Here is a 27,829-nt window from a genome sequence, read left to right as displayed (position 1 = left end):
TCCATGAGAAACTGTGGAATTAGAGCATGCTTATTGTCTGATTGGAGAAGAAATGGCAACCCACTCCAGTACTCTTGCCTGGAAAATCCCATGGACAGAGAAGCCTGGTAGACTACAGTCCATGCGATCACAAAGAGTCGCACACGACTGAGCGACTTCACTTTATTGTCTAACGCTTATTATACTTATACTTCACTATGTCTCAGTGGCACTCTCAGCTATTATCACACAAAGATAGGGGGCTGTGGGTCCAGGCAGCCCCCTTCAACTTGGCCTCTCAACTCAACTCCTCATCATTTACTATCTATAACTCTGGCTAGGTTACTTAACCTCATTATGACTTAACATCCTCATCTGTAAAAGGGAAGTAATAACACCTACTTTCCAGGGTAATTATAACTAAGTGAGCTAACTCATGTAAACTACCTCAGTAAACATTTGGTAAGTATTATTAGTTCTATTACTGTCTATCAGACACTGAAGAGGTATAAAATTCTGAGCTGGAAAGGTCACTTAGAGATGATTATAATCCAATCTCTTTGCTGTCAGTGGAAACTGAGTCAGAGAGACTAGCTGATTTTCCCAAGGTTGTAGGAGAGTTACAGGTAAGTTCGAGAAAGGATCATGGTGGTGTCAATTCCCAATCCCATGCTCTGCCTCCCTGCATTATCTGTGACTTTCAGTGCACAACACTGTCTATTGATGCTGCTTCTGAACATCTTAAGGTTTGTGTTTATTTACTGATCATACATTTAAAAATATATTTCCTTGCTAAATTTGTTGCTGTAGCCTTTAAAGTCCCTGGTACCTCAGATCTAAGTCTTCCTGTTAACACTCAAACAGCACTTTGAGAAGAAAGAGGGAGATAAAAGATAAAACCATAGAAATGTGAGAAGCGAAAAGAAGAGAATGGAGGCAAGAAGTTGGAAAACTCACACGGTTAATTATTACTTAACACAGACAACAAGAGCCTCTGATCTCTCCTGCTGCCCCACAAGCCCCGTGCAGGACCACTCAGACCAACTCACCATGCTTCAGTCTCCCTGGCATTCTTCAGGACCCAAGGCAGTGAGGCTCAGGCTTGTTGGGGCATTTGCATTGTGGTGCCTTCTACCCTTGAAGGCTTTCCACTTCCTCTTCACCTAGCTAACTCCTGCTCATTTCAGATTGGAGTGTAGAGGCCTTGTGTGTCTATTTGTTTAATGTCTAATTTCATGCAAGATGTCAACTCCAAGAGGACAGGAACTATCTCTCTTACTTGCCATGCTCTCCCCAGAACCACACAGCACCTAGCTCACGTGGCACACTCAATAATAATTGGGTTAACTCATCAAATATGGAATCAACAAGTGAACTGTCTTTCTAAAACTAACTTCATTAAGACGGTATGTACATAATAATAAAGTAAAATGGGAAGTTTCCCATCATATATACCAAGTCAGTTGAATGAACAGAGATTATAGAGCCAGGAAAGACAAGCGGCTGCCTGCTACAGAGGGCCAGGAAGTGCTGTAGTTCAATGTTGGTAGACTTTGTTCTTTTTGAGTTTCTGAGAGTCGGTGTTTGTGATGTTTAGAGTTGAGAGCTGGCCTGGGAAAGTCACTGTGACAATCAAGAACTGTTGTGTCAAAGGCTGTCTGGCCAAGGACTCCTTTTCATTTACTGTTTATTACTCCATCCATCCCAGACCCTATCTGGTCACTGTGGTCCTTGACTCCATGTCCACAGTGAATGGAAATCAAGTTGATATTTAAATGGGCGATTTATATAAAGATTGCCGCCATGGCTTGCCCGCTTGCCCAACAGGGTGGAGTGTTGCTCCAGGACCCTTTGTTTTGGGCATGTAAGATCCTCTGTTCAATAAATCACTGATTGTCTCTGTCACCATCTCCAGGCTCTTTCTTTGGCCTCGAAACTGGGCAACTACAAGGTTCACAGGCCTGCAGGGCGCAGCCCAACAATTCATGAGCCAAACAGGAGCCCAAGGAAACTCCCATGAGCCCCAAGATGTTGGGAAATAAGGATTATGAGGAAGAAGGGAAATAAGTAAATAGGTGATTTACGGAGGCTTAAAAAGAGTTCTTAAGAGATTTAAGGAAAAAACAGGAACAAAATAATCCTCTAGCATCACTACCTGTTACAGATACTGTGAATGAAACATGGTTGACAAACAATGCTTAATGGATAAGTAAAGGGTAAGCTCATTAGATAAGTCTATTGGTGCTCCTGAATACAGAAACTTACCTGTGTTGATCCTCAGTCTCCTGGGCTTACGCATTAAATGAACACACTTCGGTAAAGAGCCCTTCCCCTCCCTGCCTCTCTGGGAGTTAAGATGCCCCTGTGAAATCACAGAGATTAAAAGCTATGCTATGCCAAGCTAAGTCACTTCAGTCGTGTCCGACTCTGTGCGACCCCATAGACGGCAGCCCACCAGGCTCTCCTGTCCCTGGGATTCTCCAGGCAAGAACACTGGAGTGGGTTGCCAGTTCCTTCTCCAATGCATGAAAGTGAAAAGTGAAAGTGAAGTCGCTCAGTCATGTCCGACTCTTATCGACCCCATGGACTGCAGCCTTCCAGGCTCCTCCATCCATGGGATTTTCCAGGCAAGAGTACTGGAGTGGGGTGCCATTGCCTTCTGCTAGAGAAGGGGAAACAGTCATAATCGGTTAATTGCCTAAGCTTTTCTATTCATTAAAGCCCTGAATGGAGAACCATTTGATTTTTCCAACCTAAACAGCATTTGTTTGATTTTTACGGAGGCTGACTCTCAGAACTCAATAAATATAAAAATCTATGTGCAGCTGAGAGGAAGCAGTAGAGAAGAAACCTGAAAATAAAGTGCAAATTGGGCACAAAGACAGTAAATGAATGAGGTAAAACTGTGTTGAGCTCAATGTTAAATGTCAACCCCAAACCACTCTAGGTTTATTTCAGTTAAAAGGCACATAGACAATTTTCCATTGGTACGGGCATTCTCAGAGGAGTGAGTCTCTATTACAGCCCCTGCCTTGTCTTTCCATCCAGGCAGAAAGGACAATAAGTCTGCTTTGGGTGACAAGAATCTTTCAGCTGCAAAAGTGTGAACCAGGTCTCCTTCAGCATCTCCTCTGGACTAATCACACGGTGCCCGGCCAAAGAGGGTTTTAATTACACAATTTGCAGAACTGGCCCGCCTTGCAGATGGATTTGAGGTCCCACACCATTGAATGGAAGGGAGAACATTACAGAAGCACAGCCAAATCAATTCTAGTTTCCATCCAATATGAGCATCTCCCAGACAGCGCTCACATTAACACCTGTGTCTACTTCAAATTCAACCCATTTATAGAACTCCTTCTGGGTCAGATGCCACTGATATGATAAATGAAGTTGTGGAACAGTTGAGAAGTGAATATGATAAAGTCCTATCTTCTTTAATGCTAGCAGCCCTCTATCTAAAAGCGAAACAGTGCAGGTTTTAAAAACAACAATTTAGAGCCAAATCCCAGATCCTCACTTGCTAGCTATGACCAGGAAAAGCTCCCGTATCTGCATAATGGATGTCATAGTACTTACCGGCCAGATGCAAGAAGCTCAAAAACAGCACATTTTCTTTCTCCTTTTACCACCAACATGCAGACTACCACTGGCCCTCTGCCCCTGCCAGTGGAGTCTCCATTGCTGCTTTATGATTCACAGGAATCATAATGGGCAGAGGGATAGATGGCCAAGAATTTTAGAACCACAGAGGAGGGGAACCTAATGGGGTTTTAGAATATATGTGGTTCCAGAAGTGGAAAAACGTGAATTCTGGTGAGAGCAGTAATTCTCCTCCAGAACAATCCTAGAGGAGGGCTCCTAGGTGAAGCCAACTCTCCTGTACAAGGTTCCTCCATCCTTCATATGACTTAAAGTTTTCTTTTTCACTTTTGTTAATAACAAAGGGAAAATCTATCAAGTAAAATACATTGGGTCCCAGCTTCATGATAAAGAAAGTTTGGAAACCACCTAAACATCCAATAATAAAGGCATGGTTGAATTAAGGAAAGACAAGGACTCTTCAATTCGCAGCTGTAATGGTGGTCAAGGTTCCTCATCTGTAAATTGGGGATGAATATATCCTTCTTACTACAAGGGCACTGCGAGGTTCAAGTCAGATGCTTATATATAGAAGCCTGATACCCAGATGCCAATGCCCCTAAATATATACCAGTGAGCCCACCTGTGAATCAAATAACATATAATATGACTTCTATGGAAAAATCGTTTACAGGTTTCAAACAAATCGCAGTCTTCTAAACACAACCATAAAGTAGGGTTGAACTGTTTTTACATATTAGATCCCACTGGAAAAGACACACCTTTATTTCAAAGCAAAGAAATGGATTTCAAAATCAGTACTTCCTTTACCACACCTCACCTTTTGGCAGACCAGTGTGCCAAGGGCACACCCCACATGATTAAAATAGCTAAATATCATGCAGAGCAGGAAGGCATGAATTTTAGTGTGGATTAATTCATTTCCCAGGCTGCAAATTGTACTTGACACCTGATAGATCTTATTAAAGCCTTAAAGGGTAAGGGGCTGGGGGACCAGAAATCAGGCATTGTCGTGGCTGACTTTATCATTTGCATCATTTGCTTGCACATCTTGAAAGGAAACAAATAGAACAGCGATTAGAAGATTCTTAAATATAAAAGAGATTCGGGCTTTAAAAGACATTTCTCAAAAGCTAGAGTCTCATTAGTTTAAAAGACTGAAAGAATCCAGCACCTTCTCACACCCACAAATACCTCCTGCCTGTAAATGACCCCTCAGAACAGCTCCTTCTGTCCCCACCTCACTTATTCCCATCCATTTCCACGGATCATAAAGACACATTTGGTGTGGCTCCACATTCTGGTAGTTAATGCCCCTTCCCAATTTCTGGCAGGAAAGAGAAGATGGAAGTCTGTAACCCTATGTTCATCAATGGACATTAGTCCTATTGAATTCTCATGGGAAGCTTTTCTTATAATGAAGTTATTTGTGAATCGATTGCCCTCATCGTCCCCAGGTTCCCTGTGGCTAGTGATGTCCTTATGTAAGTGGAGCACCCTTGTGGTCCTTGAATGGTGAAGCTATAAGTATCACCCAGAGAGCTGAAGTGGACTATTGATATCCATAGTCTGTGGCAGGCCAGGACCCACAGGTGAGCCCGGAGAGGGCCTGTGCATTCGCCCTGAGCCCTCTAAGTCAGTACTGGCAGACCACAAGCATTTAAGAGATCTGTTCAACAACGCTGTCAAAGGTCATATCCCTTTCAGTTCAGTTCAGTTCAGTCACTCAGTCGTGTCGGACTCTCCGCGACCCCATGAATCGCAGCACGCCAGGCCTCCCTGTCCATCACCAACTCCTGGAGTTCACTCAGACTCACGTCCATCGAGTCAATGATGCCATCCAGCCATCTCATTCTCTGTCCCTTTACTTTGCTGCTTTTCTTAGTATCTTTGAAAGTATACCAACCTTTGCTTAAGTCCCTAGCAGTTTTACACAGTTTTGAAAAACTGTTACACAAGAAATGGAAATAACTGTGAACCTATTTACTTCACACAGAGGGAGCTTGCAAATCCCTTTTATCCTAAGTTCATTACATGAAATCTCCACCTACAATTTTATACATTTCTTTAACAATTGTATTTTACTTTTAACGAAAAAAAAAAAAAAAACCATTTTAAAGTAAAGTGGGTCTCCAAGTAATCTCCTCCTTTCGGCGCTGATTCGTTTAAAAATCTAAAACAGACCGACACACACGTCCGTGCCTGGAAACTTCAACACCGGGAAGGCGTCCCGGGATACGGCGGCGCGGCGAGGGAGCGGTGGCACACCCCCAGGCACGCCCCGCACCTAGGCCGCCTGGAGCGCCGAGACCCAGCCCCCGCGTCTCCTGAGCTGGCGGATGCGCCGGTGCTGCGCCCTCACCTCCCCGCTCCGCCACTGCAGGCAAGTCACACTTCGTGTGCCTATCAGTACCAGCATCAGACCGCAGCCGAGCACAGCCCGGTGACATCACCCAGCTCCCAAAGGCATCTCCAAAGCCTCCCGGCGGCCAACCAGGCACCCTGGCGAGCACGCAGAGCCCCAACTCTTCTGGGCGCAGGGTTGGGGGACCTCGGTTCTGCCCGCTTCTCATCCTGCCCAGGTGGGGGTCGCGGGACTGAGTCCCCGCACGCGAGAGAGCCGCCCAGATACAATCGCGCAGCAGCAGTCTCTCACCTTCTCTTGGGTCCAGTCTACCGCGCCCCGACGGACCCCACTGACTGCCAGGGGTAGGACGGCCACCAGCAGCAGCAGGTGGAGGGTGTCCACGACGCGCGGGTCCCTGCAGCCTGCCATCTCTCCTGGGCTGTCTGGGTGCCGGTTCCTGGAGCCGCCGGCGGTCACGAGCCCGGGAACGCGCGTCCTTCGCCTTCCCCCTTCTCCACCCTTGGGTCGACTGCGCCCGCCTCCCCATCGTCTCCGGGTCGCCTCCCCGCCGCTCTGCGCAGGCCAAAGCCGCAGCTCTCCACCCACCACCCCCACCTTAGCAACCCGGGGACTGGGCTGTCCTAGGAGGCACGAGCTTCCGAATCCACGGGGACTCACTGCCACTTCCTTGGAAGAAGGGAAGGAGAGAAGAGACATGGGAGACGCATCTTTACGATCTCCACTGCTGTGACGGGAATGGAAAGGGGAGGAGACCCTGCGAGGTTGAGAATTGTTTTCCCACGGCCCATTTAGAAGGGATAGACAGGGATCGCTATTTACCGAATACTTCGTACTAGCCACTGTTCTAGGTGCTTTTCTGATGTTTCCTTATTGAATCTTCACAACCAAGTTATGTAGGTATTAATCGCATTTAACAGATGAGGAGACAAAGCCTGAATGGAACCTTCAGAGTATTTCCTTTATAACAGCCCATATATCTTTTCTCTTTTTTTCTCACAAATAGTTACTGTGCCTTATAGGAGACAATCATACTCCCAAGCTGAGAAGTATGGTTGAAGTAATTGAAATAAATGAGATCTAAAATGTTCACAGGGGCCAACTCCTCCAGTCCATACCCCTAAAGGAAAAGCTAAATACAATCGTCTTTACTTTGTAACATCAAAGATCACTGTTATCCAGGTAATCCTAGAAACAAAACGGTATCTCAATTTTAGGCAGTTGAGACGTTTCTAGTCTAAGTTGTCGGGACAGTTACTTCACCACCCTTTTTTTCTTCCAAACTGAGGATCAGGGTGTGGGCTGCCATGAGTCATCTCCTAGTAACATATAGATCCCAGAAAAAGAATCAAAACAAGGACACTTAAACAGACCTATTTCCCAGAGGGCGAAGGTCTGAAGGTAATGGACAGTCAGAAGGCTCACCCACTCTGTTTTAGGCTTGGCTATAAACAGAGTTTGAAAAGGGAGAGGACTGACCTGGGAATACTCTGTCTGCCCTCCTCTGAAGTCAGGGAGGAAGACAGGAAGGAAATACCCACTTTCCTGATCAAAATGACTAATCCTGTTCATGTCTGAGAGTTTTGAGTAACCATGCAAATCTTCAGGCTCAAACAAAATTAAACACTTCTGATCATCAGACAACCTCAGAACTTTCTACTGGTATATATTCACATCTCCTCTTTTGCTGCTTAGGCCAACCTTGAAATTGTGGGTTTCCTGAGTGTCTGGGTAAGAAACAGCATAATTGTTTTTCTTACCTTACTACCTTTTTATCTTTCCACAATAAGATTTCTTCAAGAAAGGGGAGGTGGAAATATGAAAACAAATGTTAAAGATAATATGCTGAGTATAAGCAATTCAAAATAAATGCTTGTGTTAAAAGGTTAACACATAATTTTGATGATTAGTTTCCATTGCCTAGGGTTCTCAAGTCTTCTCCAATTTTGGTTATATTTAAGTCAGTAAGATGCAGTTCCAGTTTGGGATCTACAGGATGTAGACTGAGACAGAGCTAGGCATTCAGGATGTATTAGGGAGTGCCCATGGGACAAACCCCTGTGGGAGGGAGAGGGTGGAACTCCACTGGGTGGAGGCAAGAGTCAGCAGGGGAGTGGCCCTGTCTTCCACAGCTTCACCCAGAGTGAAGATTTGTCCCACCGTGACCCAGAATGGCTGAAGCTTTATAACCTTACCTCGTCTTCTTCCTACAAGAAACAGTTCTCTGCAGCCAAAGGAGCTGACAGCTAGAGGCTGTCTGCCAGAAACACGCCAGCAACTGGAGCAGAGTCTTTCGATAAAGGGAATGTGAACAGTACATCTCTGTATTCACTACTCATGCATCCTTATGATGTACCTGTACCCCTAAAACATTTGCATAGTAAGTGAAACTGATTTTAGTAAATTATTCTTTTACACAGGTCAGATTTTTTGATAAGCAACGAATCCAGTACAACTCTATTTATGTCTCTTCCTTTTTTATTTTTATCTTTTCTTGATATGCAGATGATACCACCCTAATGTCAGAAAGTGAAGAAAAACTAAAGAGCCTCTTGATGACAGTGAAAGAGGAAAGTGAAAAAGCTAGTTTAAAACTCAACATTCAAAAAATGAATATCATGACATCCAGTCCCATCAGTTCAGCTCAGGTCATCAGTTCAGTCATTCAGTCATGTCCAACTCTTTGCAACTCCATGGACTGCAGCACGCCAGGCCTCTGTTCATCACCAACTCCCAGAGTTTACTCAAACTCATGTCAATTGAATCAGTGATGCCATCCAACCATCTCATCCTCTGTCATCCACTTTTCTTCCCGCCTTCAAGCTTTCCCAGCATCAGGGTCTTTTCCAAGGAGTCAGATCTTCCCATCAGGTGGCCAAAGTATTGGAGTTTCAGCTTCAGCATCAGTCCTTCCAATGAACACCCAGGACTGATCTCCTTTAGGATGGACTGGTTTGATCTCCTTTCAGTCCAAGGGACTCTCAAGAGTCTTCTCCAACACCACAGTTCAAAAGCATCAGTTCTTCAGCTCTCAGCTTGCTTTATAGTCCAACTCTCACATCCATACATGATTACTGGAAAAACCATAGCCTTGACTAAACAGACCTTTGTTGACAAAGTGATGCCTCTGCTTTTTAATATGCTGTCTAGGTTGGTCATAACTTTCCTTCCAAGGAGTAAGCATCTTTTAATTTCATGGCTGCAGTCATCATCTGCAGTGATTTTGGAGCCCCAGAAAATAAAGTCTGTCACTGTTTCCACTGTTTCCCCATCTATTTGCCATGAAGTGATGGGACCAGATGCCATGATCTTCGTTTTCTGAATGTTGAGCTTTAAGCCAACTTTTTCACTCTCCTCTTTCATCAACTTTTTCACTCTCCTCTTTCACTTTGATCAACTTTTTCAGTTTATTCTTTCACTTTCACCAGTCCCATCACTTCATGGCAAATAGATGGGGGAGCGGGATGGAAATAGTGACAGACTTTATTTTCTTGGGCTCCAAAATCATTGCAGATGGTGACTGCAGCCATGAAATTAAAAGACATTTGCTTCTTGGAAGAAAAACTATAACAAATCTAGACAGCATATTAAAAACCAGAGACATCACTTTGCCAAGAAAGGGCCGTCTAGTCAAAGCTATGGTTTTTCCAGTAGCCATGTACTGATGTGAGAATTGAACCATAAAAGAAGGCTGAGTGCCAAAGAATTGATGATTTCAAACTGTGCTGTTGGAGAAGACTCTTGAATGTCCCTTGGACAGCAAGGAGATCAAACTAGTCCATCCTAAAGGAGATCAGTCCTGAATATTCATTGGAAGGATTTTTCCTGAAGCTGAAACCCTAATACTTTGGCCAGCTGATGTGAAGAGCCAATTCATTTGAAAAGACCCTGATGCTGGGAAAGATTAAAAGCAGGAGGAGAAGGGAATGACAGAGGATGAGATGGTTGGACAGCATCACCAACTCAATGGACAGGAGTTCGAGCAAACTCCAGGAAATAGTGAAAGACAGGAAAGTCTGGCATGGTTCAGTCCATGGAATCACAAAGTGTTGGACATGACTTGGCAACTGAACAACAACATATCCGAAATATCTATCTTCCCCTTTTCTTCATTCATTCTTCTCTTCTCTCCTCCTTCATTCTGTAAACTTTCCAAATCTCTTCTGTTATTTTTTCCCCTACTACAACTTTTTCTGTCTTCAAACTCTTTCTATAGAAGATAACCCATGACTATTACATTTAACTAGACAATTGCAGGCACCATTTTTAACCATGGAAAAACTTATTTGTGTATGCAGTGATAAGCATTAGTCACAAGTGGAATGGTTATCATCTTTATTATAGTATAGATCCTGTACTGTAATTTGAAGTACATTAAGGGCTCAACTGCTAAAAACAAGGTCTTACCATGCAGTTTTCTGGCAGGATTTTCATATACCAAGTCCTACCTTTAAAGTGACACTATTGGACTAAAGCAGTAATCACCAGAAAGTTGTATTAAAACAGCAGTTCTGAAAATGTGATCCATGGATCCCTTAGGATTCCCCAAGACCCTTTTGGGGAATGTCTGCAAGGTCAAATCAATTTTTACAATAATACAAAAACAATGTTTATGTTTTACTGTATTAAATTTGTACTGATGTTGCTAAAGCAATAGTGGTTAAAACTTCTGGCACCTTCAGTTCAGTTCAGCTCAGTTCAGTCTCTCAGTCGTGTCCAACTCTTTGCGACCCCATGAATCGTAGCACGCCAGGCCTCCCTGTCCATTACCAACTCCCAGAGTTCACCCAAACTCATGTCCATCGAGTCAGGATGCCCTCCAGCCATCTCATCCTCTGTTGTCCCCTTCTCCTCCTGCCCCCAATCCCTCCAGCGTCAGAGTCTTTTCCAATGAGTCAACTCTTCGCATGAGGTGGCCAAAGTATTGGAGTTTCAGCTTTAGCATCATTCCTTCCAAAGAAATCCCAGGACTCATCTCCTTTAGAATGAACTGGTTGGATCTCCTTGCAGTCCAAGGGACTCTCAAGAGTCTTCTCCAACACCACAGTTCAAAAGCATCAATTCTTCGGCGCTCAGCTTTCTTCTCAGTCAGTTACCAAGACAGAACACAAAATTGTACTATTAAAAAAAAAACACTTACTTTTAGTCACTGCATTTTTCACTGCATGCACAATAAAAAAAAAAGAAAGAAAGAAAAAAAAAAGAGAGAAAGACCAAAGAAAGGCAAAAGATCCAGTCTAGTTTAAGAATATCATTGACAAAGCAATAAAAGTTGTGGTTATTGTTAAATCTCAACCTTTGAGCAAGTGTGTGTGTGTGTTTTTTAACAACTTTATTGAAATAGAATTAGAATATGTTAAACAGTGCATTTAAGGCATACAATCTGATGCATTTTAACATATGTTTACACCCATAAAATCATCATCACAATCAAGGAAATGAACAATTCCATCTTTACCTATAGGTTATTTAGAACATGTTATTTAGTTTCCATACAGTGACTATATATAGACTATACAGTGGAAATGAGAAATAGATTTAAGGGACTAGATCTGATACACAGAGTGCCTGATGAACTAGGGATGGAGGTTTGTGACATCGTACAGGAGACAGGGAGCAAGACCATCCCCAAGAAAAAGAAATGCAAAAAAGCAAAATGGCTGTCTGAGGAGGCCTTACAAATAGCTGTGAAAAGAAGAGAAGCGAAAAGCAAAGGAGAAAAGGAAAGATATACCCATTTGAATGCAGAGTTCCAAAGAATAGCAAGGAGAGATAAGAAAGCCTTCCTCAGCGATCAATGCAAAGAAATAGAGGAAAACAATAGAATGGGAAAGACTAGAGATCTCTTCAAGAAAATTAGAGATACCAAGGGAACATTTCATGCAAAGTTGGGCTCAATACAGGAGAGAAATGGTAGGGACCTAACAGAAGATATTAAGAAGAGGTGGCAAGAATACACAAAAAAAACTACAAAAAAGATCTTCACGACCCAGATTATCACAATGGTGTGATCACTCATCTAGAGCCAGACATCCTGGAATGTGAATTTAAATGGGCCTTAGGAAGCATCACTATGAACAAAACTAGTGGAGGTGATGGAATTCCAGTTGAGCTATTTCAAATCCTGAAAGATGATGCTGTGAAAGTGCTGCACTCAATATGCCAGCAAATTTGGAAAACTCAGCAGTGGCCACAGGACTGGAAAAGGTCCGTTTTCATTCCAATCCCAAAGCAAGGCAATGCCAAAGAATGCCCAAACTACCACACAATTGCACTAATCTCACACGCTAGTAAAGTAATGCTCAAAATTCTCCAAGCCAGGCTTCAGCAATATATGAACCATGAACTTCCTGATGTTCAAGCTGGTTTTAGAAAAGGCAGAGGAACCAGAGATCAAATTGCCAACATCCACTGGATCATGGAAAAAGCAAGAGAGTTCCAGAAAAACATCTATTTCTGCTTTATTGACTATGCCAAAGCCTTTGACTGTGTGGATCACAATAAACTGTGGAAAATTCTGAAAGAGATGGGAATACCAGACCACCTGATCTGCCTCTTGAGAAATTTGTATGCAGGTCAGGAAGCAACAGTTAGAACTGGACATGGAACAACAGACTGGTTCCAAATAGGAAAATGAGTTCGTCAAGGCTGTTTATTGTCACCCTGCTTATTTAACTTCTATGCGGAGTACATCATGAGAAACGCTGGGCTAGAAGAAGCACAACCTGGAATCAAGATTGCCGGGACAAATATCAATAACCTCAGATATGCAGATGATGCCACCCTTATGGCAGAAAGTGAAGAAGAACTAAAGAGCCTCTTGATAAAAGTGAAAGAGGAGAGTGAAAAAGTTTAACGTTGGAAAAAGTGAAAAAAAAAAGTGAAGAAGAAAAAGTGAAAAGTTGAGCTTAAAGCTCAACATTCAGAAAACTAAGATCATGGCTTCCAGTCCCATCACTTCATGGCAAATCAATGGGGAAACAGTGGAAACAGTGGCTGACTTTATTTTTCTAGGCTCCAAAATCACTGCAGATGGTGACTGCAACCATGAAATTAAAAGACACTTACTCCTTGGAAGGAAAGTTATGACCAACCTGCTGCTGCTGCTGCTAAGTCGCTTCAGTCGTGTCTGACTCTGTGCGACCCCATAGACAGCATATTAAAAAGCAGAGACACTGCTTTGTCAACAAAGGTCCGTCTAGTCAAGGCTATGGTTTTTCCAGTGGTCATGTATGGATGTGAGAGTTGGACTATCAAGAAAGCTGAGCGCCGAAGAATTGATGCTTTTGAACTGTGGTGTTGGAGAAGACTCTTGTGAGTCCCTTGGACTGCAAGGAGACCCAACCAGTCCATCCTAAAGGAAATCAGTCCAGAATATTCATTGGAAGGACTGATGCTGAAGCTGAAACTCCAATACTTTGGCCACCTGATGCGAAGAGCTGACTCATTGGAAAAGACATTGATGCTGGGAAAGATTGAGAGCAAGAGAAGTGGATGACAGAGGATGAGATGGTTGGATGGCATCACCAACTCAATGGACATGGGTTTGGGTGAACTCCGGGAGTTGGTGATGGACAGGGAGGCCTAGCATGCTGGGGTTCATGGGGTGGCAAAGAGTCAGACATGACTAAGCGACTGAACTGAACTGAACTGAATTTAGTTTCCAAATAGTTGATGATCTCCCTTGTATCTATTTGTTACTGGTTTGAAATTTATTTTCATCATGGCCAGAGAGTAAACTTGGTGTGTATGAATCCTTTAAAATTTTTTGAGAATTGTTTTGTAGCTCAGAATATGATCTATCTTGGTAATTATGATCTATCTTTTTTCTGACATGAAAAGAATGTGTATTCCTCTTTTATTAGGTAGAGTGTTCTGTAAATATCAATTAGGTGAAGGTAGTTGATCATGTTCTCCAAATTTTCCATATAATAACTGATTTTCTGTCTACTTGTACCATATATTACAAAGAGAGAGGTGTTGAAATCTCTAAGTATAATTTTAGATTTGCCTACTTCTTTCAGTTCTATTAATTTTTATATCATATATCTCTAAGTTTTCTTATTAAGTGCATGTATTTCCGATTGCAATGTCCTTTTGCCAGATTGACCTCTTCATCAGTGTGAAATGACCCATTTTTATTTGGTAATAATTCTTTGCTCTGAAACCTATTTTCCCCTATTATTAATGTAGCCATTCCAACTTTCTTTTGATTAGCATTGGCATGTTATATCTTTTTCCATCATTTTTAAACTATTTTCTTCTTTACAAGTAAAGTAGGTTTCTTGTAGGTAGCATATAGTTAGGTCTTGCTTTTTATCTAATTGGAAATTCTCTGGCTTTTATATGGAGTATTTGGACTTTTTATACTTAATGTGATTATTGATATGGCCAAGCTTAAATGTATCACTCTGCTACTCGTTTTCCATTTGTTTCATCTGTTTTTTGTTTTTACCATTTTTTCTCATTTATCTTGGATTAATTTATTGTTGTTTATTATTCTACTTTATGTCCTTTGGTAGTTTGTCAGCTTTACCATTGTTTTGTTTTTGTGATTGGTTTAGTATTTATAGTATACATCTCTAACATTATCACTATATACCATCAAGAACTATTATGTCACTTAATGTACAGTACAAGAATGTTAAAATAGTGTATTTCTATTTCCCTTCTTAGTCTATTGTCAGATATTTTACTTCTCAATATGCTATTAACCACATCATACATTATTATTATCTTTGCATTAAACAATTCTCCTTCAAAGAGATTGTTACAATAAAGGGCATTTTGCATTTGGTATTTACCATTTCCTTCCTTTGTGTAGATGCATATGTTCATCTGCTATCATTTTCCTTTTGCATAAACTATGTCCTTTAACATTTCTTGTAGTGCAGGTATGGTAATAATTTCTGTATTTTGAAAATAAAAATTTTATTTTGCCTTTGTTTTTGAAAGATATTTTTTCTCAGTATGGAATTCTGTGCTGACAGGTTTTTTCTTTCTATACTTTAAAGGCTGTTGCTCCAATGTCTCCTTGCTTGCTTTGTTTTTTATTAGAAATTGGCTGTCATCCTAATCTTTGTTCCCATACATGTAATGTGCCTCTGTCTTAAGATTTTCTCTTTATTCCAGTTTTTAGACAATTTAATTTTAATAAGCCTTGGTGAAATTTTCTTTCTGTTCTTATGGTGGGGTTCATAGAATTTCTTGGATCAGTGGATTTTAAGCTTTTATCAAATTGGGAAAACTTTTAGCCAATATTTCTTCAAGTGTTTCATGCCCCATCCTTCTTTGGGCAGTCCTATTATACAGATACTAAATTCTGTGAAGTTTTCCAGCAGTTCACCTGTGCTGTTTAGTTTTCCTGTTTTTTTCTCTATTTCCTTTGTATTTTTTCAATTCCTATGTCTTCAAGTTCACTAATATTTTCTTTTGTGGTGGCTAATCTTTGTTGTTAACTGTTGTTAATTCCATTCAGTGTACTCTTCATCCCAGACATTGCTTTTTCTTTCTTGGATGTCTGATTTAGATTTTCATCCCATCCATGTCTCTCCCTAACATCCTCAGCCTCTCCTCAACTGTCTTGAACATATAGGATATAGTTATGACAACTGTTTTAATACCCTTGTCTGCCAATTTTTCATCTATGTCATCTCTATATCTGCTTCTATTGATTGGTTTTTCTCCTTATTATAGGCTCCTACTTCTTTGCATGCCTGGCAATATTTTTATTAGATACCAGATGTGACTTTTATTTTTTGGGGGGTGCTGGGCATATTTGCATCCTCTATATGTTCTTCATCTTTGTTCTGAGACACAGTTGAGTTGGAAACAGTTTGGTCTTCTGGAGGCCTGCTCTTCAGTTTTCTTAGAGTGGAGCAGAGCTGCATGTGATCCAGGTATCATTCAACACTGTACTGAAGCAAAGCTCTCTGGATATTCTATATTTGCATTTTATATTTCCTATTTTGTATTTTAAGGTTTTTCCACTCTGACTGCTGGAAACACAAAATATTCTTAAACTTATCTGTTCTCTAGGGCTTCTTATGCCTGCTTCTTTCCAGTAGATCTTTCCCCCACCCTCCACCCTAGAGTAGTTTCCTCACTTGAATGTGCTGATCTGTACCCAGTTGAAGACTTGAGGAGAAATCTTTACTGTTTCCTAAAGTGCTCTCACCTCGAAGCTCCCTGTTTCTCCTTCTGTACTGTTCATATTTTAGCCATCCACTCAACCTTACCATGTTCTCAACTCTGTCTGTTCGTCTCATAGATACCACCTGGCTCCATTTGGATTCTTTCAAACTGGGAAATCTCTCAAGACAGCAAGCTGGGGGAAATATCCAGTTCATCTCATTTGTTTTCCTTCTTTTATGACTCGTCTGTGATGTCTGTTTTCCAATATTTGAACATCATTGTTTGATATACTGGAGAAGGAAATGGCAACCCACTCCAGTGTTCTTGCCTGGAGAATCCCAGGGACGGGGGAGCCTGGTGGGCTGCAGTCCATGGGATCGCACAGAGTCGGACACGACTGAAGCAACTTAGCAGCAATAGCAGTAGCAGCTTGATATACATTTGAAGATAGAATGATAAATCTAGTCTGTTACTCCATCTCGACTGGAAGCAGAAGTTGAGACTATGAATCTTGCCTTTTGCCTGACAAAAGGTGAGGTTCAAGGAAAGTACTTCTGCTACACGTTGAAGGACAAATGTTATCTCAAGGAAAAGCACATACACAGTTGTTTGTTTGAGATGTGAGATGAGCTATCTGCTTTCTTGATAAAATCCTACTTTTACTTGAAAGAATAATTGACTGATATCCTGATTATTCAGACTTGGCTATTTGGTAAAAATCTGTTTGAAAATGAATAAAGTGTGCCTATGCTTTCAAGGACAATAACCAACAGTATTTATTGTCAATGATAAAACTGCATCTTTCAAGTGAAAACTGGGTTTCCCTCATAGCTCAGTCGGTAAAGAACCTGCCTGCAATGTAGGAGACCCGGGTTTGATTCCTGGGTCTGGAACATCCCCTGGAGAAGGAAATGGCAACCCACTCTAGTTTTCCTGCCTGGAAAATCCCATGGACAGAGGAACCTGGCAGGCTACCGTCCATGGGGTCCCAAGAGTAGGACACAACTTAGGAAAACTTGTATCTGCTACCGTAAGTTTGAGAGTTTCCTGATACATAACAACTTTTCTAACAAAGTCAGTTATTTTAACAAATGTGATTTTAAAATACTTTATAATGAAATGTTCAACATTTGGAATATCAGTATAACTCAGTGAACCAATATTTTCCAAACACTCCATGCCCAATCACAGAGAAAAGGTCCAGCCAAAATATAAGACAAACCAATGGATTTCAATGTAACGGAGTGAAAATGTTTACATGGTTTCAGATTCTGCATTACAGCTAACCTTAATGACATTATTATTTCCCATGTTTTGTTTTAATAACAAAAAAGATGACCCATAATTATCTAAAGAGGTGATTAAAACACTCCTTCCTTTTCCTACCACATGTCAATGGAGGCTGCACTTTTTTTATATACATCAACCCAAAATAACATGTCACAGAAGGTTGAATGCATAAACAAAACCAGTTGCTTTCTAATAAGTCAATAACGCTTTTTAAGCATTAAAAAATGCCAGTCTTCTCATGAAACCCTGTTTTAGAGAGCATAGGAATTTTTTCATAAGAATGTGTTGACTTGTAATGCTTTTGTTGTTTTAAAATAAGTCCATAATTAAATATGTATAAAATGTCTGGTTTAATTTTCAATATAATAAATATTAATAGAAGTAATCTACACAAGCAAAAGCTACTAGAGGCCCTCAATAACGGTTACTATTGTAACAGAGTGAAATATTTGATAATTCATGTGTTAAGGCTATTTTACCCTGGAGAAATAAAATATCAAGCCAATGGTTTTAACTTTAACTGTATATTTGAATTATCTAAAAAGCTTTTTTTTTTTTTAGATGAAGTTGCCTGGGTACCTACCACCCCTAGAGGTTCTAATATGATAAGCCTATGTGTGGTACGGACATCAAGGTAATTCTAGCAGGGCTGAGAATCACTCTATTAATCACATACTCTGAGAAATACATTAGCAAAAACCACAGAGAATACAAAGAGACCCGTATTATAGCCCTGCCCAAATCTGTCCACCACTGCTTTCAATAATGGAATAAAAAATTAAAATGTTTGCTTCCGTAGTACAGAGTCAGACTTTTTGCTGTTCCCTGGAAATCTCAGGAATCCAGATTTCCTGTAAATCTTCCCAACTGCTTACACCAGATCAGAGGTCAAGTCAAGGTGGCAACAAAAGTTGGGAAAAAAAATCTCCTTTCCTCTTGTTTTCTGGCTCTCTCCCTTTCTAACCCTTTAGAATAACAGTTCACGCTCCTTTCTAACTGGGAAGGAGAACATTCCCTACAAACCCTGATTCCTTTCACTAGCACTAATCTTGGATCCAAACAAAATTCCTTTCACTCCTTTACTAATTTTGTCTTGCTTTTTTTTTCTTTTTTTCCAGTTTTTTTCTCCATGGGCTCTGAAAACCAAAAGTCTTCATGATCCAAAGAAATGAATCTCTAGTAAGGAATTTTAATCCATTCAAGGAGATGAGGACAGAGAAAGAGAATCAAAGATGAAGAATCAATAAGAAACTTCATGTCTTTACTGCTTACAGAATGGACAGCTCTGATATATACAATATCAAAATTGACTGCAATGTTGAAGGTTCAATCAACTGATGTTATGAAAAGAATATATATACATACCATGTATATATTTTCACTTTTTATTCAAAGAATTCCACTTTTTTTTTTTTTGCATCTTATAGGATTAAAAAGGTGAAAAACGTGAAAAAGCACCAATTTCTGGAATATATTAATGATAATACATGGAAGACAAAAAGCTGTCAGCTTGAGAACTTGTTTTCATTCAAAGTTACTAGCTAAATTTTTATGGTGTAAGTTAAAAATATGATTAAAGTAGTTAGGTGTGCCAATAACTTATTTTTTGAGATCCATTAATTCTATAAATTCATACAATGAGAGATATTATTATCCTACTAGTTACTGCTAAGAAACTTAAAGCATGGGGAGGTTGCAGGTGGATTCTTTACAGTCTGAGCCACCCAGGGAAGCCCACACATAATCTGCCCAGGGGCATGCAAAACCAACTCAATGCAGGCATTATACTTTTACTCTAACATACAGGCTTTTCCAGTTTCAAAGGAGAAGATTTAAGCAGCTAGTAAATTCTAATTTTTAATATGTTGAACTAAGCATTTACTGAACCAGACACCTTTGAAATGATTTTATTTCCAAGTTTTAGGCAGAATACTCATTTTGTATTGCTTTCTTCTTTGTAGCCAAAGATGGAGAAGCTCCATATGTATAGTCAGCAAAAACAAGACCAGGAACTGACTGTGGCTCAGACCATGAACTCCTTATTGCCAAATTCAGACTTAAATTGAAGAAAGTAGGGAAAACCACTAGACCATTCAGGTATGACCTAAATCAAATCCCTTATGATTATACAGTGGAAGTGAGAAATAGATTTAAGGGCCTAGATCTGATAGATAGAGTGCCTGATGAACTATGGACAGAGGTTCATGACATTGTACAGGAGACAGGGATCAAGACCATTCCCATAGAAAAGAAATGTAAAAAAGCAAAATGGCTGTCTGGGGAGGCCTTACAAATAGCTGTGAAAAGAAGAGAAGCGAAAAGCAAAGGAGAAAAGGAAAGATATAAACATCTGAATGCAGAGTTCCAAAGAATAGCAAGGAGAGATAAGAAAGCCTTCCTCAGCAATCAATGCAAAGAAATAGAGGAAAACAACAGAATGGGAAAGACTAGGGATCTCTTCAAGAAAATCAGAGATACCAAAGGAACACTTCATGCAAAGATGAGCTCGATAAAGGACAGAAATGGTATGGACCTAACAGAAGCAGAATATATTAAGAAGAGATGGCAAGTATACACAGAAGAACTGTACAAAAAAGATCTTCACGACTCAGATAATCACGATGGTGTGATCACTGACCTAGAACCAGACATCCTGGAACGTGAAGTCAAGTGGGCCTCAGAAAGCATCACTACGAAGAAAGCTAGTGGAGGTGATGGAATTCCAGTTGAGCTGTTCCAAATCCTGAAAGATGATGCTGTGAAAGTGCTGCACTCAACATGCCAGCAAATTTCGAAAACTCAGCAGTGGCCACAAGACTGGAAAAGGTCCGTTTTCATTTCAATTCCAAAGAAAGGCAATGCCAAAGAATGCTCAAACTACCGCACAATTGCACTCATCTTACACGCTAGTAAAGTAATGCTCAAAATTCTCCAAGCCAGGCTTCAGCAATATGCCAACCGTGAACTTCCTGATGTTCAAGCTGGTTTTGGAAAGGGCAGAGGAATCAGAGATCAAATTGCCAACATCCGCTGGATCATGGAAAAAGCAAGAGAGTTCCAGAAAAACATCTATTTCTGCTTTATTGACTATGCCAAAGCCTTTGACTGTGTGGATCACAATAAACTGTGGAAAATCCTGAAAGAGATGGGAATACCAGACCACCTGACCTGCCTCTTGAGAAATTTGTATGCAGGTCAGGAAGCAACAGTTAGAACTGGACATGGAATAACAGACTGGTTCCAAATAGGAAGAGGAGTTCGTCAAGCCTGTATATTGTCACCCTGCTTATTTAACTTCTATGCGGAGTACATCATGAGAAACGCTGGACTGGAAGAAACACAGGCTGGAATTAAGATTGCCGGGAGAAATATCAATAACCTCAGATATGCAGATGACACCACCCTTATGGCAGAAAGTGAAGAGAAACTAAAAAGCCTCTTGATGAAGGTGAAAGTGGAGAGTGAAAAAGTTGGCTTAAATTCAGAAAACAAAGATCATGGCATCCGGTCCCACCACTTCATGGGAAATAGATGGGGAAACAGTGGAAACAGTGTCAGACTTTATTTTTTGGGGCTCCAAAATCACTGCAGATGGTGACTGCAGCCATGAAATTAAAAGACGCTTACTCCTTGGAAGGAAAGCTATGACCAACCTAGATAGCATATTCAAAAGCAGAGACATTACTTTGCCAACAAAGTTTCGTCTAGTCAAGGCTATGGTTTTTCCTGTGGTCATGTATGGATGTGAGAGTTGGACTGTGAAGAAGGCTGAGCGCCGAAGAATTGATGCTTTTGAACTGTGGTGTTGGAGAAGACTCTTGAGAGTCCCTTGGACTGCAAGGAGATCCAACCAGTCCATTCTGAAGGAGATCAGTCCTGGGATTTTTTTGGAAGGAATGATGCTGAAGCTGAAACTCCAGTACTTTGGCCACCTCATGGGAAGAGTTGACTCATTGGAAAAGACTCTGATGCTGGGAGGGATTGGGGGCAGGAGGAGAAGGGGATGACAGAGGATGAGATGGCTGGATGGCATCACTGACTCGATGGACGTGAGTCTCAGTGAACTCCGGGAGTTGGTGATGGACAGGGAGGCCTGGCGTACTGCGATTCATGGGGTCGCAAAGAGTCGGACACGACTGGGAGACTGATCTGATCTGATCTGATTGCTTTCACTCCTTTAATCAGATGTCTAATACCATATGTATTAGGAAGAGGAAAAGTGGATTTTTCACACACAAAAAAATATGAATTAATATAATCCAAAAGTGAAGACTGAAGTTCTTGTTTGTCTTTTCCTTTGGGGTCATTTATGGGTTTTCTTAGGTATTACATTCTACTTATGTATGTTTTAATGATAGGAAATCATGAGGTTTTTCTAATGATCAAAGATCACAGACCAGAATCAGATTTAACTGTTAAAGCATTCTTTCCCCCAATTTTGTAATCTTGAAGCAGCATTAATTGATTGTTAATTGGCCCTTTTTGACTTTTCATAAAAGAACAATTATTTGAAGAGTAATTTTCAAGTCGTACCAAAAAAAAAAAAAGCTTGTTTTTAAGGTTCAGCTAAGCCTAGTAGTCTCAAATGAAAGAGGAAGAATGGCTCTAAAATCTCTTTCCATGGGATTCAAAAATAGAATGTTAAGACAGCAAAGAAATATGACACAAATTCACAGAAAACAGCAGTAGTCATTTAAAAAAGAAGAAGCTGACTATGGCACACATAGTTATTAATAATAATAGAAAGTTACAGCATAATACCATAACCCAAATTTGCCTTAAACCACGTGTTTCTATATATATATATTTTTTTGCCTAAATTTAGGATTAAATTTATGCAGGATAAATAACTCTAATTCTGCCTTAAACCACATATATTCCTATATATATATCTTTATTTTTGCTTAAATAGGATGAAGGTATGATGTTTGCTTTATTTATATACTTGAAAAATTAGCAAAGTATTTTGAGTGTTTTAGTCATTCTAAGGCAGTGCAGATTGTGGTCATAAAAAATCCTTTCAACTCTACTGTTTATATATACTCCATTGTTCAGACTGTAATAAATTAGATGAACTCATTCACCTTCAATTTTAATGTTTTAAAAAGCATTTCCACAAAGCTCATAATCAACACAAGGCTACAAGTGTACTTAAATTTCCCTTTAAAAGGAGCTTAAATTATTCAGCATATAATTTTAGGAAAACTAATCCCCTTCTGTCACTGGCCAAACCTCTGTCTTTCATGGTTTTTGCTCAGAAAATCATATATATCTATTATGGGAAACACTAAAGTTTGTATCTAGAAATCTATAAGAAAGCAAAAGAGACTGAATAATTACCTTTCATAATATATTTGTTTAGTTCTCTAAGAAAATCCTTCTAATAGTCCAGGGTTAAATATCTATTAAAATTAGGAAGAAGCAATGTTGCAATTTGAGAAGTGTGCTGGGAGGAAATTTCATAAGCAAAGGAAGTGGCCATAGCAAAATTGTGCGTCTTCATTCTCCTCTGAGTCAAACAGTCCCTTTCTTTATTTCTTTTAATATTTATTTTAATAAAGTATAGTTGATTTACGATGTTGCATTAATTTCTGCTGTACAGCAAAGTGATTCTGTTATGCATATATATTTTATTTTTCATTATGGTTTATCACAGGTTATTGAATATAGTTCCCTGTGCTATGCGGTAGGACCTTGTTGTTTATCCGTTCTGTATATAACAGTTTACATCTGCAAATCCCCAAACTTCCAATCCACTCCTCCCTGCAAAATTATCCCCTTTTCAGTTCTGTTCTTAGAATAGAGAAAATGAATCCCAATCAGAAAACAAGCTAATGGCTCAGACAGAAAATACATGACATTCAAGACCGTGCCGTACATACATAGGATACAGTAAAAATTATTATTCAAGATTTTTAGATACTGAAAATATAGGGGAAATATGATATAGCAGCTAGACAATAGCCTGATTATACAGATCTCTGTGTGCTATTATTTCATGTTTATCTTTAAGTTATGCGGCTTTACATAATACTATTGTTTTATAGTATATTACAGGGAGACCTGGCATGCCACTGTCCATGGGGTCTCAAAGATTCAGACACGACTTGGCAACTGAACACACACACACATACACATATACACACATCTTGAGCATATGCTTTTATGTGTAAAAGACTTTGATAATATAATCCTTAGAAGAGTGAAGGCCCTGGCAGCATACCAAGTTCTCAATAAAATACTGAATGTCTGAAAACAAATACCTTATGATTATTCAAAGTAGTGTCTGCCAAAATACGAAGAAATAGGTGACTCATCATAGTACATAAAAGTACAGCTTAGCCAACAACACAGGCAATGTTCTTCCCTGACCCTGCTACCTTCTTTAATTACTGTTCTCTTTCCCTTCACTTCCATTTTTAATATAATTAGCACCACTAGTTCTCAAATTTCAGTTCCATATTAATGCCTGTCCATGAATATAATTATTCCATGAATATATATTATTTGTCTGTTACAAAATGAGAAAATTAAGAAAAAGTGTTTTATTAATAAAATAACTGTATTGCATTAAAAAGCTTTACTTATTCTTATACTCTTCCTTCATATTTGATGTTACATATTTTAATTAACATAATAATTGGTATAGATTTCAGAGTTTGTTTTATATTGTCATGTTCTATTGTTAATTGTGGCAAAATACACATAACACAAAACTAACCATCAACCATTTAAAGAGTATAGTTCAGCGGCATTAAGTACGTTCACATTGTTGTACAACCATCACCTCATCCACCTCCAGAAATATTTCCATCTAGGAAAGGTGAAATACTAAACCATTAAACAATTCTCTGTTCTCCCTCTCTGTGCTGCTGCTGCCGCTGCTAAGTCGCTTCAGTCGTGTCCGACTCTGTGTGACCCCAGAGACTGCAGCCCACCAGGCTCCCCCGTCCCTGGGATTCTCCAGGCAAGAACACTGGAGTGGGTTGCCATTTCCTTCTCCAATGCGTGAAAGTGAAAAGTGAAAGTGAAGTCGCTCAGTCATGTCTGACTCCTAGCGACCCCATGGACTGCAGCCTACCAGGCTCCTCCGCTCATGGGATTTTCCAGGCAAGAGTACTGGAGTGGGGTGCCATCGCCTTCTCCGTCCCTCTCTCTAGCCCTTAGCAATCACCATTCTACTTTCTATCTCTCTGAATGTAACTACTCTAAGTAACTCATGTAAGCAGGATGTCTTTTTGTGATGGGCTTATTTCACTTAGAATGATATCCTCAAGGTTCATGTTGCAGCATGTATCAGAATTTCCTTCATTTTTAAGATTGACAAATATTTATACCATATTTTACTTATCCATTCATTCACTTGGGTGCCTTATGCCTGTCATGAACCTGAGTCTCTTTGAGAAAATGCCTTTTATTTAAAAAATTAAAGTACAGTTGATCTACAATATTAGTTTCAGATGTATAACATAGCAATTCAATATTTAATAGATTATGCTCCTTTTAAAGTTATAAAATATCAGCTATATTCCCTGTGCTATACAATAATACATCCTTATAAGTTTATTTTATACACAGTAGTTTCTGTTTTGTTATATTCGTTCATTCATTTTCTGGTTCCACATACAAGTGATAACATATCATGTTTGCCTTTCTCTGTCTGGCTTATTTCACTGAGCATATTACCCTCCAGTTTCATCCATGTTGCTGCAAATGGCAAAATTTCATTCTTTTTGTGACTAAGTAATATTCCATTGTATATATACACCAATCTTCTTTACCCATTCATCTACTGGTGGACACTTAAGTTTACTTCCATATCTTGGCAATTGTAAATAATGCTGCTCAAATTAGTATTTTCATTTTCTCCAGGAGTGGAGTTGTTGGATCATGTGGTTGTTCTATTTTTATCTTTTTTTGTGTGAAACCTCCCTTCCCACCAACAGTGTATGAGGGATCCCTTTTCTCCACATTCTCAGCAACATTTGTGATTCATAGACTTTTAAATAATTTTATTTATTTATTTTTGGCTGTGCTGGGTCTTTGTTGCTGCACGGGCTTTTCTCTAGTTGCAGCAGATGGGGCCTACTTTCTCGTTGTGGTGAGCAGGCTTCTCATTGCAGTGGCTTCTCTTGTTGCCGAGCACAGGCTCTAGGGCACTTGGGTTTCGGTAGTTGCAGCTCCCGGGCTGCAGAGCACAGGCTCAATAGTTGTGACATAGGGGCCTAGTTGCTGCACGGCATGTGGGACCTTCCTGGATCAGGGATAGGGATTGAATCCATGTCTCCTGCATTGGCAGGCAGATTCTTTACCACTGAGCCACCAGGGAAGTCCTGTAATTTATAGACTTTTTGATGATAGCCTTTCTGACATGTATGAGGTGATATATCATTGCAGTTTTGATTTGCAGTTCTCTAATGATTAGCAATGTTGAATATCTATTCATGTGCTTGCTGTCTCCTTTGGGAAAATGTCTATTCGGGTCTTCAGCCCATTTTTCAATCAATCAGGTCATTTTTTTATATTGAGTTGTATGGAGTGATTATATAGTATGGAAATTAACCCCTTAGTCATCATAGTAGTAGTAGTAGTGTTAGTCGCTCAGTCGTGTCTGACTCTTTGCGACCCCATGGACTATATCCCGCCAGGCTCCTCTGTCCATGGGATTCTCTAGGCAAGAATACTGGAATGGGTTGTCACTCCCTTCTCCAGAGGATCTTCCCAACCCAGGGATCAAACCCAGTCTCCTTCATTACAGGCAAATTCTTTAGTCATCCTGTCACTTGCAAATATTTTCTCCCATCCAGTAGGTTATCTTCTCATTTTGTTAGTGGTTTCCTTGAGACCCTGCTTTCAGTTCTTTTGGATATATACCCAGAAGGAGAATTGCTGGGTTATATGGTAATTCCGTTTCTAACTCTTGGAGGAACCCCAATACTGTTTTTCATAGCAGTTGCACCATTTTGCATTCCTATCAACAGTGCTTAAGTGTTCTAATTTCTCCACATCCTTGCCACACTTTTTTTGTTTTTTGACAGTAGCTATCCTGATGGATATGAGGCAGTATCTTATTGTTCTGATTTGCATTTCCCTAAGGATTTAGTGATCTTGAGTTCTTGCTTTATTGTTCTCAGTTGATAAAGCAAGAAGTTGGCAACTCAATCTGTTTTGTTTTTTTTTTTTGTAAATTTTTTGGTCCTTGAAATCTGAAAGTCTGAGAACTACCAGTGTATTGTCTATGTCCTCTTTCTAGCCTCTGTTTATCTCCTAAATTCACTGCTTTGGTGTGTGTGTGCCGTGCCCAGTCACTCAGTCGTGTCCAACTTTTTGGGACCCCATGAACTGTAGGTCACCAGGCTCCTCTGTCCATGGAATTCTCTAGGCAAGAATATTGGAATGCGCAGCCATTTCCTTCTCCATGGGATCCTCCAGACTCAGGGATCAAACTTGAGTCTCCTGCATTGCAGGCGATTCTTTACAACTGAGCCACCAGGGAAGCCTCCATCATAGGACCTCAATAAATGTAATTCCTGTCCCTGATCTTCCTACAGGATAATTTCATCCCTTCTCACATTTTCATTCTGCACCCTATGCAATGACTTTCAAATCTCTAGTATTAAACCATGTCTGTGGAATACTAAGACTTGTGCAAGGCACCCTGCAAGGAACACAGGAAATTAGGTGTGGCCCTGATCTCAAGGAACTTACAGTTTAGTAAGAGAGACAGTTGTGCATAAAGTGTCTATGCATAGGAGCTATGAAAGGAACATGATTGAAACCACAGAGAACAGATTGGTATTTGCCAAAGGGGAAGGGGTTGGGGAAGGGATGGATTGGGAGGTTGGGGTTAGCAGATGTAAGTTTTTATGTATAAACAACAAAGTCCTATTGTATTATAGCACAGAGAACTATATTCATTATCCTATGATAAACTGTAATGGAAAACAACATTAAAAAAGACTGTATATATTTGTGTAATTGAATCACTTTGCTGTATAGCAGTAATTAACACAACATTGTAAATCATGTATCAGTTCAGTTCAGTTCAGTCGCTCAGTCGTGTCCGACTCTTTGCGACCCCATGAATCATGGCATGCCAGGCCTCCCTGTCCATCACCAACTCCCGGAGTTCACCCAGACTCATGTCCATCGAGTCAGTGATGCCATCCAGCCATCTCATCCTCTGTCGTCCCCTTCTCCTCCTGCCCCCAATCCCTCCCAGCATCAGAGTCTTTTCCAATGAGTCAACTCTTCCCATGAGGTGGCCAAAGTACTGGAGTTTCAGCTTTAGCATCATTCCTTCCAAAGAAATCCCAGGACTGATCTCCTTCAGAATGGACTGGTTGGATCTCCTTGCAGTCCAAGGGACTCTCAAGAGTCTTCTTCAACACCACAGTTCAAAAGCATCAATTCTTCGGCACTCAGCCTTCTTCACAGTCCAACTCCCACATCCATACA

General features: G+C 40.2%; 1 protein-coding gene across 1 annotated transcript in view; it reads right to left on the bottom strand.

The window, feature by feature from the left end:
* The window catches only part of QPCT (glutaminyl-peptide cyclotransferase), a 30,594-nt gene extending 24,121 nt beyond the window's left edge, over positions 1–6,473 (bottom strand). The window contains exon 1 of the mRNA XM_027555022.1: positions 6,239–6,473. Coding sequence (XP_027410823.1) covers positions 6,239–6,358 — 120 coding nt within the window. The 5' untranslated portion in view covers positions 6,359–6,473. The remainder of the gene's footprint in view (positions 1–6,238) is intronic.
* Between the last annotated feature and the right edge of the window lie 21,356 nt (positions 6,474–27,829).

Source organism: Bos indicus x Bos taurus, chromosome 11, assembly GCF_003369695.1.
Source record: "Bos indicus x Bos taurus breed Angus x Brahman F1 hybrid chromosome 11, Bos_hybrid_MaternalHap_v2.0, whole genome shotgun sequence".
Taxonomy (NCBI): Eukaryota; Metazoa; Chordata; class Mammalia; order Artiodactyla; family Bovidae; genus Bos; species Bos indicus x Bos taurus.
Note: the sequence above shows the minus strand (reverse complement) of the source record. Positions and strands in the feature narration are given on the sequence as shown.